This window comes from Podarcis erhardii, assembly GCF_964252035.2.
Source record: "Podarcis erhardii genome assembly, chromosome: 6".
NCBI lineage: Eukaryota > Metazoa > Chordata > Lepidosauria > Squamata > Lacertidae > Podarcis > Podarcis erhardii.
In genome coordinates this window covers 72,817,715-72,830,517 of record NC_138510.1, presented here as the reverse complement: position 1 = coordinate 72,830,517, position 12,803 = coordinate 72,817,715, and the positions used below count along the sequence as shown (strand labels likewise).

Below are 12,803 nucleotides of genomic sequence, written 5' to 3'. Positions count from 1 at the left end.
GTAACTTTAAACCATGGTTTATACGCAAATACAGCCAATTCCTTTCTTGTTCTTCACCATGGTGCAACATGAGCATTCATCAGAGGGTAGTTACTCCTTTTTCAGTGACCCATGAATGGCAGTATAACTGTTTCTAGAAATTTATATGTGTTACGAACATTTTTGTTCCACATTATTTTTTCTTCAAAGGGTCACGGTCATAGATCCTTACTGATAGTGCACACAATTCCCAGCTTGTGATCTTGCACAAAGACTCCTATTCACTGGAAGGCTGGCTGTGCAGAAGAGATTCCACGTGAACTGTGCCTTATATTGTTTTTCTTGTTCAGCTCAGTATAGTAGGTTCTTTCCTAGACGTGATGACAGTTTCTAATTGTTTAAATCTTTAGAATGGTATTTCTAATTGGGTAACTCTGTTTTGTGCATCAGCAATGCTAGATTTGGCTAACAGACAATACTGTATTATTTGTCGGTTGTTTGTTATTAACTGGCATATGAGTCTATGCATTTTCTTTTGCATTCATAGGGACATCCTTCGTTGGTGAAAGTCTTGTCCCAAGTGTATGAAAAAGTTTGTGGAAGAAAGATTGATCCATACACTGATATCCTGGTGACAATAGGGGGATATGGATCTCTGTTCAGTGCAGTGCAGGGACTCATTGAAGTAGGAGATGAAGTAAGTTTGGTGATGCATCCCAGAATAAAAATAACTCTCTTCTATGAAAACATATGTGTTTACACACAACACACACACACCCTTAGAACATGGGTAGCATTCCATTAGTAAGTGATCAAGCCTACTCAGAAATCCTTTTCCTTTGCAGCTTGATGGTTTATTGAAGGGTAGAGAGCTGACTTTTGTTAGTTTTGGTTGAATAAGAAATCAACTTTGAAGCAGGGCTTTTTTTTACCTGCCAGATTCCTATGCCTTTAAGAGTATGTTGATGCACCTTAATTTAGCAGATGAAGGATTTCTTGGCATTGGGATAAAGTTATAGAAAAAGCCTCAGCTGCTTAACTATTGTGCATTAGGTTGCTGTTGAAGGCAGGATAAAAGGACTAGTGTTGTTCTTTAAGCAACTGTATGTCTGAGATGAATTGTCCATCAATCTACCACTTAATTATCAACCTGTTGTAAATTACCGTAGCTTCCTTGGCTACTCCCCGGTACAGCTGAAAAAAATCCTAGGTGCTTGTCCTTTCAGATGCCTAGAATGCTGGTCCTGAATCCTTCAAAACTTGAAATGTTTCCCAACTTCAAACCCTGTTCTTTTTTTCTTGAGTTGTAGAAGTTTGTCAATAATGGGGATCTATAAGCACTTAGGGTAGGGTGGGTTTTAAATCAAATAGCCTGCCTCATTTGGGGTAAAATTGGCAATGAAGTGATAGCTAGCTACCTTTTGATATTTTGTCTTTTCACTTTTGCTTTATGTGTCTCCCACATTCCTTCAGTTCTTCTGCCATTATTGTAAATCTTCACTTATTTCCTATTATCCCCAGCACACAAAAGCAGCCACTGTGAAGTAGCAGTGGCTGTGGCATTTACAGATATACTTAAGAGTTTTAGCTTTTAATCTAAAATACTACCCCGTGTATGTTGACAAGAAGTACTTTTAATGCAATGTTCTTTCCTAAATATATAGAATTAGCATTGTATCAGATCAAATGCGGGTTCTGTCTTTGAAGAAAGGTATAATATCATTTTGTTATTTCTTACTCACATAGCTTTCCTATATGTTTACTTTAGGTGATAATAATAGAACCCTTCTTTGACTGTTATGAGCCAATGGTGAGGATGGCAGGAGCCAAGCCTGTTTTTATACCGTTGAGATATGTGAGTGTGTTTAGAATATTATAATCAGAGTTTATTTAGATAGGGGAATGAAGAGAAGTGTTGCACCTTGCAGTTTTTCATAATGAAGGTTATTTCTTCCCTAAGTTACTCTGCTTTGTGTGCTCAGTGAGAAACAGAATGGATCCAGTAAACAGATTAATAACAACAAGAAAGCCATGTCTCCCAAAAGTCTAGAATTAAATGATAGAAGCCCAAATAGGAGATGGGTTTCAATAACTTAAGATTGCTCAGTGGCCTTGCTTTAAATGTGAAAGCCACATTAACTTTCAAAAACTGAGGGGTGTGAGCAGGCCAGCTAATTAATTTATTCAGCTTCAAGCATCCTTAAGTGCTTTTGTCTTGTAACAGTATTTAAAGTGGTACTTAAAGACCACAGTGGTAGATGGTAATTCTGGTCCCCCCTGGTTTTTTATAGTACTAGTTTTGGATTCTTAGAAATGCATTGCTGCTATATGGAACACTTAATCCTTTAATTGATTTTGATGGCTAGATCTTTAGATCTAATTTAATTGATTTAGATGGCTAGATCTAGTGGGTCAGAGGAATCGTCACTGGAAAGTCCCAGATGATATGAATGACCTTTTTTTTTTGTTAGTGATCAGAATTTGAGATTTCTATTTTATTTGTGTATTTTGTATAGTTGAATGATTCTTAGGATAAGATCACTAGTGGAATGTTTAAAGAAAGTTTATTTCAGCCTAATAAAACATCTTTCCCCCTATAACTCAGAGACCTGCAGCTGGAGAGACTGCATCTAGTGCGGACTGGGTCTTGGATCCTGCTGAACTTGAATGTAAATTTAATTGCAAGACGAAAGCTATCATATTGAATAACCCTCACAATCCTATAGGAAAGGTGAGATTCCTGTTTTTAAATCTGCCTGCTAAATGTTACAAAATGTCAGCTCTGATGATATTGATTAATACATTGTTTTCTTTCCCTTTCTATTTTAGGTCTATACAAAAGAAGAGCTCCAGATGATTGCTGATCTCTGTATTAAATATGACACCCTGTGCATCAGCGATGAAGTATATGAATGGCTGGTATACACTGGCAATAAACACATTAAGATAGGTACTGAATTGTATGGTAGTCAATGGGAAACGTATGTATACATTTCATTCAAGCTGTTCCTTCTTTCATATGTATAAAAATAGTTCCTATTCCTTGTTGAGTTTAAAGTTACAGCTAACCTGAGAGAGCTACTTGCATTATTTTGATTATCACCCAGTCCTCCTAAAGTATTTTCTGCCTCTTCAGTTTGGTATAATCTATATCCTTGATAAGTATAATGCCCATTACTTCCTCAAAATTTAGAGGATGTTGATCTGCAATGGACCCATCACTGAGCCTTTGAAAATTAAGCAGGATGCATTCAGAAGCCACCAGCATTTTGAGACGTGTTAGTTTGTAGACTGGAAATGGGCAATAAAGTATTGCTGCCGGATTAAAATTAGGTATTTTATAAAAGCTCATTAATAGTATTTTGTAGACTAGCTATAATTCTGAAGTATAGGACTATATTACCTTATTAAAATGAATTACTTTTGTATTTCTCAATTTGCAGCTCCCATGTTTGACATGTAATTTCCTACTGATCTTAATATTTGTACAGTCTTGAATGTTCATTTAAAATCACTTGTATGTAAATAGTCATATGTATGAGCACTTTGGATGCCTTAATGCATCTCTGTCCTCCAATGGACCTTGGCGGGAACGGGAAAAAATCTATTATCTATTATATTAATGCACTTATCATATGGGAGAAGTGCATTCTTGATGGACACAGGCATTTTTATCACCCAGCAGATAATATGTACAAAACGCTCTGCTAAACGATTCAAAATATAGCATTTGGCCATCAGTGCCTTTTCATTTGCTCACTTTTAAGCAGATCCCCAAAACAGTTTTCCAATCTATTGTTGAAACCTACAAACCATTAAACCTACAGGCAAGCGACAGTTATTTTATAAACTAAGCAGAACTCTTCCCCCCCAAGAAACCTTATTTTCTCTAGCTTGTATAACATGCACATAAAGATTGTGCAAAGAGGAGAACACAAATCCTCTCCCTAGAGGCAGAGATGTTCTTGTATTAAGCTTCACGTATTCCATCAGCTGAAATGACACATTGCTCGTGAAAAATGTGAAATGAATATTGCATCAATTTTCAGCATCTGGTGGTGGCTCTCTAATATTTATCTAATAGAGGTTGCCAGTGATAGATCATAAAATCAGCATAGTATTTGTGCTGTCATCTAGGCAGTTTCCTCTGGTATAGAACACTTCGTCATTTCTCTTATCTAGCTTGTGCAAAACAGGAGCTTCATATGACTAATGATTAGGGTTCCATTGGCAGATTTAAAGATTGCATATTGTAAGCAAGGATTCTTTTGGCGTCTCAACAGACATAGTGCTTATTTGGGTAATATGTATGTATGTAGCCTTACTAATAGTTCTTGGTGCTTGCTCAGATACAAAAAATACATTCTATTCTTCTGTAGCTTAATACAATGAAGGTGCTTGTCCTTTGTTCACAAAATATTTACTCTAAAAGTCAGCTGATGGATTGTGTGACTCCCCAGCCATCTTCTGAAAATGAGTTGGCTAGCTGTTTGCTCCACAAATTGATAATCTCTTGTTTTGTTTAGATTTGCTAAATGTAATTGCAGCCCATGGTGATGGCTGGAATTCACGCATTACAGAATGTGTTCCCTTCTCCTTGTCTGCAGCACATAGCATCACTGCAGCACATAGCATTACTTGTCATTTTCCTCCATTGGTACCCAATGATGTCAAGTGATGGCTGGACAACCTGATGTTGCCACAGCATGAGTTAATGCTGCATCACCTATAACTTGTACCTCCACCCTAACATGGCTTGCAGGAAAATACTCTTACGGGTTTTTAATTTTTTTTATTTTGGATGTGTGTGTATTTTGTGTGCTACACCGTTATATGGAATTTAGGGACAATTTTACTCTTTCAGTTCAATACCAACAACAAAGAGCTCATCTGAATGACCTGATAAAATGATTGAGACCTCTCTCTGGTGTGGACATGCCCTCATGTGCCACAAGGTGCCTGAATGAGGGTGTGAGTAAAGGAACAATGTGCTTTCAGTACAGACCCATTTAGTTTGAACATAATGAAGCCAGCTTCATACTTACCCAAAATAATATATGTTCTTTTGTAGGATGCATTAAAACATACCTATTTATTGTTGGAGAGGTAAAACTTGTTAGCTCCGTTCGTATGTAATTAAATCTTGACCCTTTTCTTTCTTTTTTCACAGCTACTTTGCCTGGAATGTGGGAAAGAACAGTAACTGTAGGAAGTGCTGGGAAAACATACAGTGTAACTGGCTGGAAGGTAAGTGAACAGAATAAGACATAATGCAAATGAAGAATCATATATGTTGAAGTACCGCTGGGTTGATGTACCATGGAGAAGGAGATCATTTGCAAGCTTTCACAAGCTATACGAAACACGTGCAGAATCTGTATTAAAGATTAACCCCAGACATTATAGAAATTCTAGATGCCGTGCAGACAGGAGATTCCACTCAGAACTTAGAAATCCTACTGTTTACATTTTGAACAGGCGGTCAGTATGTACGTTGTAAACAGTAAGCCTTTCCAGTTTGCACATATTTGAAGACCTTGTGCTTGCTATGTCAGTTCCAATGTTAGATGCAGAAGGTGGTGGTTGCTGGGGGCACGTTTCTCATGAGAAAATCAGGCCAGGATCCAACAAACTACAAGGAGACTTCTGCAGGTGCACTAAGCTCTTTTGGGCTTCTTTTGGGCTTCATCCAAAAACAGAACCATGTAAAGTCCCATGTGTGTATGCAAACATAGTACCTTAGGCATGGCTATGTAGCTCTCTCTTGGAAGCAGAGTTAGGCAAGTGCATGCTGTAACTTCAGTATTGTGCGTCTTTTGGTAATTTTTATTTTGTGAAAACTATAAATATAATATGTATACACAAACAGGCTTATGCACAGATAAATAAATGCACCCATGCTTAATTTTTGTAACATTTTTGGAGAACATAATTTCCATTTTTCTTGGCAGGGATTTATTTTAATTGCAGAGCAGCCTTTTAAATAGGGACACACCTAGGGAGTAATTATCTAAGCACAGGCAAGAAATCTTTTATAAACTGGAAGACATGGGTCCCCCCCCCTTTAAGTTTGTCAATAGTCCACCAGTTTAAAATGTGATTATTTCCATGTTTCTCAACTTTTATAAATGTTAAGTAAACAGTCAGATATTTGTTACAATTTATTTCTTTTTGTTGAAGCTTGGCTGGTCTGTTGGTCCCCAACATCTGATAAAGCATTTGCAGGTGGTTCAACAAAATACACTCTATACATGCCCAACTCCATTACAGGTAGGTACCAAGCCATGCAAAAGGTATTGTAAAGAGCACGATACAGTGTAGGAGGTTTGAACCACTAAACATAATTAGAAATTGTCTAATAAGGAATCTATTTGCGGGAATTGCAGATGAAATTAACACTTGAGCATGTAGATCCAATGAAGCATCTGAATGTCAATAATTTGGACATTCCGTTATTAGCAGGAAAACAACAGACACAATGATGGGAGTTGGGATGAGTGATTACCGTTGTATATAATACATACTGCCATGCATCTGATGTGTAGTGAAATTCTCATTACTGCTTCGCAGGATGATACAGACAACTGCCTTATACAGTGGTTACTTGGACCCTGTGGAAAGTTACTGTTTGGCAAATGTTTGTCTCTGTGCATCCTTTGGCTAGATTGTTTTCAGATCAAGGAGTATGCTTCCAAAATGTTTGGGGTTTTCTATACTATGTGGTAAGAAAGGAAGATCTGTAGACTTCATTCTTGTTTGTGTTTGTATATTATTATTATTATTATTATTATTATTATTATTATTAATTTATTAATTACATTTGTATACTGCCCTTCATCTGAAGATCTCAGGGCATAAAAACAAGAATATAACCACAAAGTACATAATAATAATAATAATAAGTAAAAAAAAACAACCCACAATACCCCCCAACACATTTAAAAGGACCTAGACTGTTATACAGCCAAAGGCTTGGTTGAAGAGGAACGTTTTCGCCTGGCAGCTAAAGATGTATAATGAAGGCGACAGATGAATCTCCCCAGGGAGAGCATTCTACAAGCAGGGAGCCACTTAGAAAAGGCCTGTTCTTGTGTTGCCATCCTTTGGACCTCTCATGGAGGAGGCACATGAAAAAAGGCCTCAGAAAGACTTCAGATGATGATCGCAGAGTCTTGTCAGTTTATATGGGGAGAGGCAGTCCTTGAGGTATAGCAGCCCTGAGCCATTTAGGAAAAGGAAGGATAAATTCTTTATAATTTATATGTCATTATTAAAGCATTAAACATTAAAAAATCAGATACACATTACTGAATTAATAACTGAAAATGAAGGTATTTTACTTTTTAAAATCTCACACTTGAAAGGAAATATATCTATTTTAGTGATAGATGTGTATCCAGCAATTTTAGAAGCATTTCCACCTGCCTTCTCCCCGCTCCTTGACTGCTAAACCCAATTGACAATCTTATTTTTACTCTTCACTGACTTTCTATTTTACTAGAATGATCTGTTTTATTATGGAAAAACTGATAATTGGATTCTAGAGATCTGAGCATTTCTTTGAATACAGCATTTCTTATTAAAAGTGAATCTTCACAAGGTCTGTTTTGTGTCTGCCGCTTTTTGATAATGTGCTTAAATGTGTGGGTCCCCCCCTTCCTTTCCCGATTTGAATTTTCAGGAAGCTGTGGCACAAGCCTTTTTGATAGACGTGAAGCGCATGGATGACCCAGAGTGCTACTTCTATTCTTTGCCTAGAGAGCTGGAAGACAAACGAAACCGAATGGCTTGCATGCTCCTGGGAGTTGGGCTGAAACCTGTTGTTCCAGAGGGAGGATACTTTATGATTGTTGACGTGTCTACATTAAGTAAGTGAAGATTTTATTCCATGGCCGGAATGGGGGTGATGACCCAGTACTGAAGCTGGGAGAAATATACTGTGAGCAAAGGGAGGGCTACAGTGTGTGTGTTTTCTCTTCTGAGTAACAAATATTTTCACAAACATGGTAGTTGTCCTATTGCACTTACAGCAGAACTAGGCAGCGATTACAGCTTGTTGTTGTGTTGCCCTTTAATCTGTAAGAACCCCACCACCACAAGCAGTCAGTGATATGGAACCGGGTGGAAAAATACACAGGCTAACGACTTCATGATGTCAATTTTTCATTAGAGAAAAGGGTTGTGTGCCTATGGCAGCAGACCCTTGTTATCATAATGTCAAGCTCTTCCCTTAGAATGCAGCTTAAGAGCAAAAACCTGGCACTCTGGGTAGCAGTCCTGGGGAAAAAGAAGTGAAATAGCAGATCTTGCACTTTAGATCTTACCCTGGGCTCCAGATCCTTTCCATCTTGTTGTTGTTGTTTAATCTATTCTGACTCCTCGTGACCCCATGGACCAGAGCACGCCAGGCACTCCTGTCTTCCACTGCCTCCTGCAGTTTGGTCAAACTCATGCTGGTTATGCCTGTTGTCTTTGTCCATGGAGTTTTCTTGGCAAGGATACTGGAGTGGCTTGCCGGTTCCTGCTCCAGGTGGATCACTTTTGGTCAAAACTCTCCATTATGACCTGTCCATCTTGGGTGGCCCTGCACGGCATAGCTCATAGCTTCTCTGAGTTATTCAACCCCTTCGCCACGGCAAGGCAGTGATCCATGAAGGGGCCTTTCCATCTACTGTTCTGTAAAAAAATCTCTGCTGAAGTGCCCATACTGGGTAATGCCTTTCTTTTGAAAAATTGCAGCTCTTAAGGTGTTTTTCACCTCTTCTTTTTGTTTTAAAGATGTAGATCTGTCTGACATGGAAAAAGATAAACCTTATGATTATAAATTTGTTAAATGGATGATAAAATCTAAGGTAAGGATTGGTTTTATATCTGCCTCCTACTCTTTGCTCAAATAACTGTGTCTTTAATTCTAACATCTAGGTGAGACTGTAAAACAGGTGGCCCTGATGTAGGGGGTTGTGTGCTCATTGGAAGGCTGCATACTCATTGCTAGGCTTGCAGATTTCTTCCCTGCTTCAGCAGAGATATAAGCCCTTTACTGAAATCTGCTCTGTTGGATTTGCCTTTGCTAGGCTAGTCTGTGGTCTAGACACAACCACTCCTTAAAGATCAGCTCCTTTGCTAGGAAGATGAGGGCAAACTGCTAGCCCAGGGTGCTTCCAGAATGCAACATTGCAGAATTCCTACATGGAAAGCACTTGAAGCAGTGAAGGAAATATTGCGGCAATCTGTTTGTAGCTTAATTCTGCTTCCCAGACCGTGCACATAAAAATTTCCACATGTGAAATGTTCATCCATGATAGTACAGTGCTGTATTTTGCACATGCAAATTTTGTTAGTGTGACGTGACCTTAATTAAGCTCTTGGGCCGCAGCCTTTAAACTCTCACAAAGATACAGTTACTAGAGCTTCCAAGAGCTAAGGTTTAAGCTGTTTTAACGTACCTGCTGAGCATGCAATTGTGGTTTGTGCTTTTTTAAAGAAACTGTCAGCTATTCCTCTCACCTCCTTTTGCGGCCCTGAGACCAAAGAACAGTTTGAAAAGTACATACGGTTTTGCTTCATCAAAGTAAGTTCTGTAGCATGTGCTTAAATAAAGCTTAATTGCTTAAGTCTTAGCAGGGCTGTTTGTTTCTATTAGTACCAAAACTTAGATCTTCTCCTTTCACTTTTAAGCAGTTTAAATAACTTTTTGATATTGCTCCTAATAATAATTTCTGAGGGTATGATCATATTTTACATCAAGGTGGGCAACCTCTTCTCCATCAAGGACTAATCTGGAAACAAATCTGGATATCATTAAAATTAATTTCATTTATTCCCATCATCCTCTTCCCTCCCCATTTTCTTCCTCCTGCCACCCACATGAAATTAGGCCAAGAGACACAAGTTGCCCACCCCTGATCTACATAGTGCTTTTTCTAAATAGTCACAGCCCAGTATTCCTAATAGTCCTGAAACCTAGGTCAGTGTGGGTAGCAGTTCGTGAATGAGCTGAGTTTTTAACTATGAAACCTCTACTTCATGCTATGAGCCATGATATGCTGGTTTCCCTTTATAGCGAGAGTTTATTGCTGGAGGAATGGGGCACATTGTAGATGTTAGCCACTGGGTAGACATACCCAGGTATTTGCCTACTCCAAACTCATGTGAGCATACATGCCACAAAAAGTACCTAATGAAGTTTGTAGAAGTGTGCTTCTGTGGATTTGCAGTCTTCTAGCAGTAAAATGTCTTACGCACGTGAAGAATATTTCAGTTCTGATTTTTAACTTTTATTGTGTTCATTGTTGGCAGAAAGACAGCACCTTGGATGCAGCAGAAGTGATCCTGAAGAACTGGAAGAAAGATTGACCCAGAACTTAACCTCTTCTGCCATTTCTAAAAATATATGCTCAGTCATGCATTTATAACTAGGCCTAGAATGTCACATTTCAGGTTACCCTTTCTAAATTGAACTGTGCTGCCATCTGCTGGATATTTAATATTAATAATGTGATCCAACATACTGGTTTTGACATTGTAAAAATTATAGTCTGTTTTCCAAAATATTCAGTGGAAACCTTTTCCAGCAATCTTCTTTTCTACTTTTCTAAACACACTGAAGTAAAATTTGTGCAGGCTACATCCACCAGAGCCCTGTTCTGTGACCTACTTTATACTTGTACAAATTATTAATGCGCTTATTGCACCGCTTTGGGTTTATTTTTGTCAAACAGCAGCCTTTCTGCAATCCAGACAAAATACTGTATGAGGACATTGAGTGTGGATTTGTGGGCAGGGTCCTTGCTTTACATGGCTTGGCCAGCCAAGGGTATAGCATAGTAGCAGAGGAAAGGCGGCACAGATGGGCATGGGAGCTTGGCGTTGGAACAGGCAGTCTTTTCATTCAGTTGTATTGCTCATGATTAAGTGTGTGTGCATACACACAGATGCACACAATTCACAAAAACGAATAATGCCTTGCAATCAGAATGAATAAGAAATGAGATCTGTGCAGTATATTTTCATGAATTCTATTGATTGTAGAGGAGAATGGCCATGGAGATGAGAGGTCAGATTGCTCTAGAGTCTGCGTTTGCCATTTCCCTTTCTTGCGTAAATAAGGCAAGCAATATTTTTTTTGCCAGCTATGCAAATGACACACGCTACCTCGCATAAACTGGATATAATTCTGTCCCCGCAAATTTTACCATTTTATTTTACAATTAACAATCCTGGGGGATCTGCTAGATATGTTACTTAGAATCACAGAATTGTAGAATTGGAAGGGATCCTAAGGATCCTCTAGTCCAACTCGCTGCAATGCAGGAATCTCAGCTAAAGCATCCGTGACAGATGGCCATCCAACCTCTGCTTAAAAACCTCCAAGGAAGGAGCGTCCACAATCAAGGAGTCCGTTCCACTGTCGAACAGCTCTTACCACCACGAGGTTATTCCTGATGTTTAGTTGGAATTTCCATTTTTGTAACTTGAAGCCATTGGCTTAGGTCCTATGATTTTATTTAACAAATAAATAAAAGTGAAAATTTGGCATAAACCTTGACTGCTTTCTTCCACTGATGTTGTAAACAAGCAAAATAGTGTATTCCTTAAACTTGCCAGAGAAACAGGTTTACAGAAACCAATTCTGCTCCCCTCCCTCTGCTCAATTTAAGAAGAACTAATAAAGAAAATTTGGAAAGATAGCTTCATAGGACTAATCTTAAAACAGGTTTATAGCCTGATTGTGTGCATATTTGCTTGGAAGGATTTCAGTTGACCTTCCTTCAAAGTAACTTCATAGGATTGTAGACCTTGTGGAGTGAGGCTATGCCTGTTTACTCAGAAGTAAGTCTCACTGCATTCTTTACCTGTTTACTCCCAGGTACGCACATCCTGCATGTTTCTTTTAAATCTATACTTACCTGAGACTTATCTCATAAGTGTGCATAAGATTCTAGCCTCAGGGTAGTATTGTGGTCTGGAGAAGATGAACATATGTCACATACCTGTGGACACAAAGTTAAATCCTACAGAAACCACTGGACAGTAAATCCCATTGCAACTGCATTTGCATTGAGTAATCCTTGCATATAATTTCAACTAAGCACAGAACTGCCAGCCATCCTTTATTTCAGAATTTGAGAGTTTTATTTCTAAAACTTTGGATTATCAAAACAAACTGAAATGGATAGAAATGGTTTTGTAAGCTTGATGTAATATGCCATGTAATATTTACTTTTTCTAGCTTTACTGATTTTTTTAAAAGTTGCTTTATTTTATTCTGCAATGCTGCTCAGAAACTGTTACAGGACAGTTAATCAATATTGTATGCAATACAGTATAAAATAAAATTAGATATCATTTAACAATAGTGCTCTCCTAGCCCTGTCACCCACTGCAACCTCACAGAAAAATGTGATATTTGATTTCAGGAAATGATTTTTTTTGTTTCATTTTGTTTTTTACAAATTGACAATTTGTAACTTCAGCTGATGAGTGGAAAAGGTCAACAAGAGCTTGTCTTCGATAACTTCCGTTGGCAGGGGATTTGACAAGAGTCGGAACAGACGCGTTTTGTCATTCATCTGATTTTGCTAATGCAGCTTACGAAACACCCAGAAATAATAGTTACGGGACTAAGAAGGCAACATCATGGTCAGATTATAGTTCAATATGTGCTAGGGCTTGTTTCGGGTTGTTTGTTTTTATTACGTATTTTGTGTTTTTATATTGTGATTTTATGTTGCAACCAAGTGTTGCATGAGCTCAGGTCTAACCAGATCACCGAGAGATGGTGAAGTCCCCAGGTGAAATAATGACTTGCACCACTAAAGACT

General features: G+C 38.2%; 1 protein-coding gene and 1 long non-coding RNA gene across 7 annotated transcripts in view; one reads left to right on the top strand and one right to left on the bottom strand.

Annotated features, from left to right (window-relative positions):
- Nucleotides 1-11,521, top strand: part of KYAT3 (kynurenine aminotransferase 3) — a 340,414-nt gene extending 328,893 nt beyond the window's left edge. For all 6 annotated transcript variants that reach the window (XM_081866041.1, XM_081866039.1, XM_081866043.1 and 3 more), the window contains 10 exons: nucleotides 527-676; nucleotides 1,748-1,834; nucleotides 2,585-2,710; nucleotides 2,809-2,929; nucleotides 5,150-5,226; nucleotides 6,160-6,249; nucleotides 7,661-7,847; nucleotides 8,758-8,831; nucleotides 9,464-9,550; nucleotides 10,279-11,521. In XM_081866041.1, coding sequence (XP_081722167.1) covers nucleotides 527-676; nucleotides 1,748-1,834; nucleotides 2,585-2,710; nucleotides 2,809-2,929; nucleotides 5,150-5,226; nucleotides 6,160-6,249; nucleotides 7,661-7,847; nucleotides 8,758-8,831; nucleotides 9,464-9,550; nucleotides 10,279-10,335 — 1,056 coding nt within the window. In that variant the 3' untranslated portion in view covers nucleotides 10,336-11,521. The remainder of the gene's footprint in view (nucleotides 1-526; nucleotides 677-1,747; nucleotides 1,835-2,584; nucleotides 2,711-2,808; nucleotides 2,930-5,149; nucleotides 5,227-6,159; nucleotides 6,250-7,660; nucleotides 7,848-8,757; nucleotides 8,832-9,463; nucleotides 9,551-10,278) is intronic.
- On the bottom strand, nucleotides 6,257-9,543 carry LOC309344006. Its single transcript, XR_014157519.1, has 3 exons — nucleotides 9,426-9,543; nucleotides 8,304-8,769; nucleotides 6,257-7,196 (listed from the first exon to the last, which is right to left on the bottom strand). It is a non-coding gene; the product is annotated as an uncharacterized lncRNA (long non-coding RNA).
- Nucleotides 11,522-12,803: the final 1,282 nt, after the last annotated feature.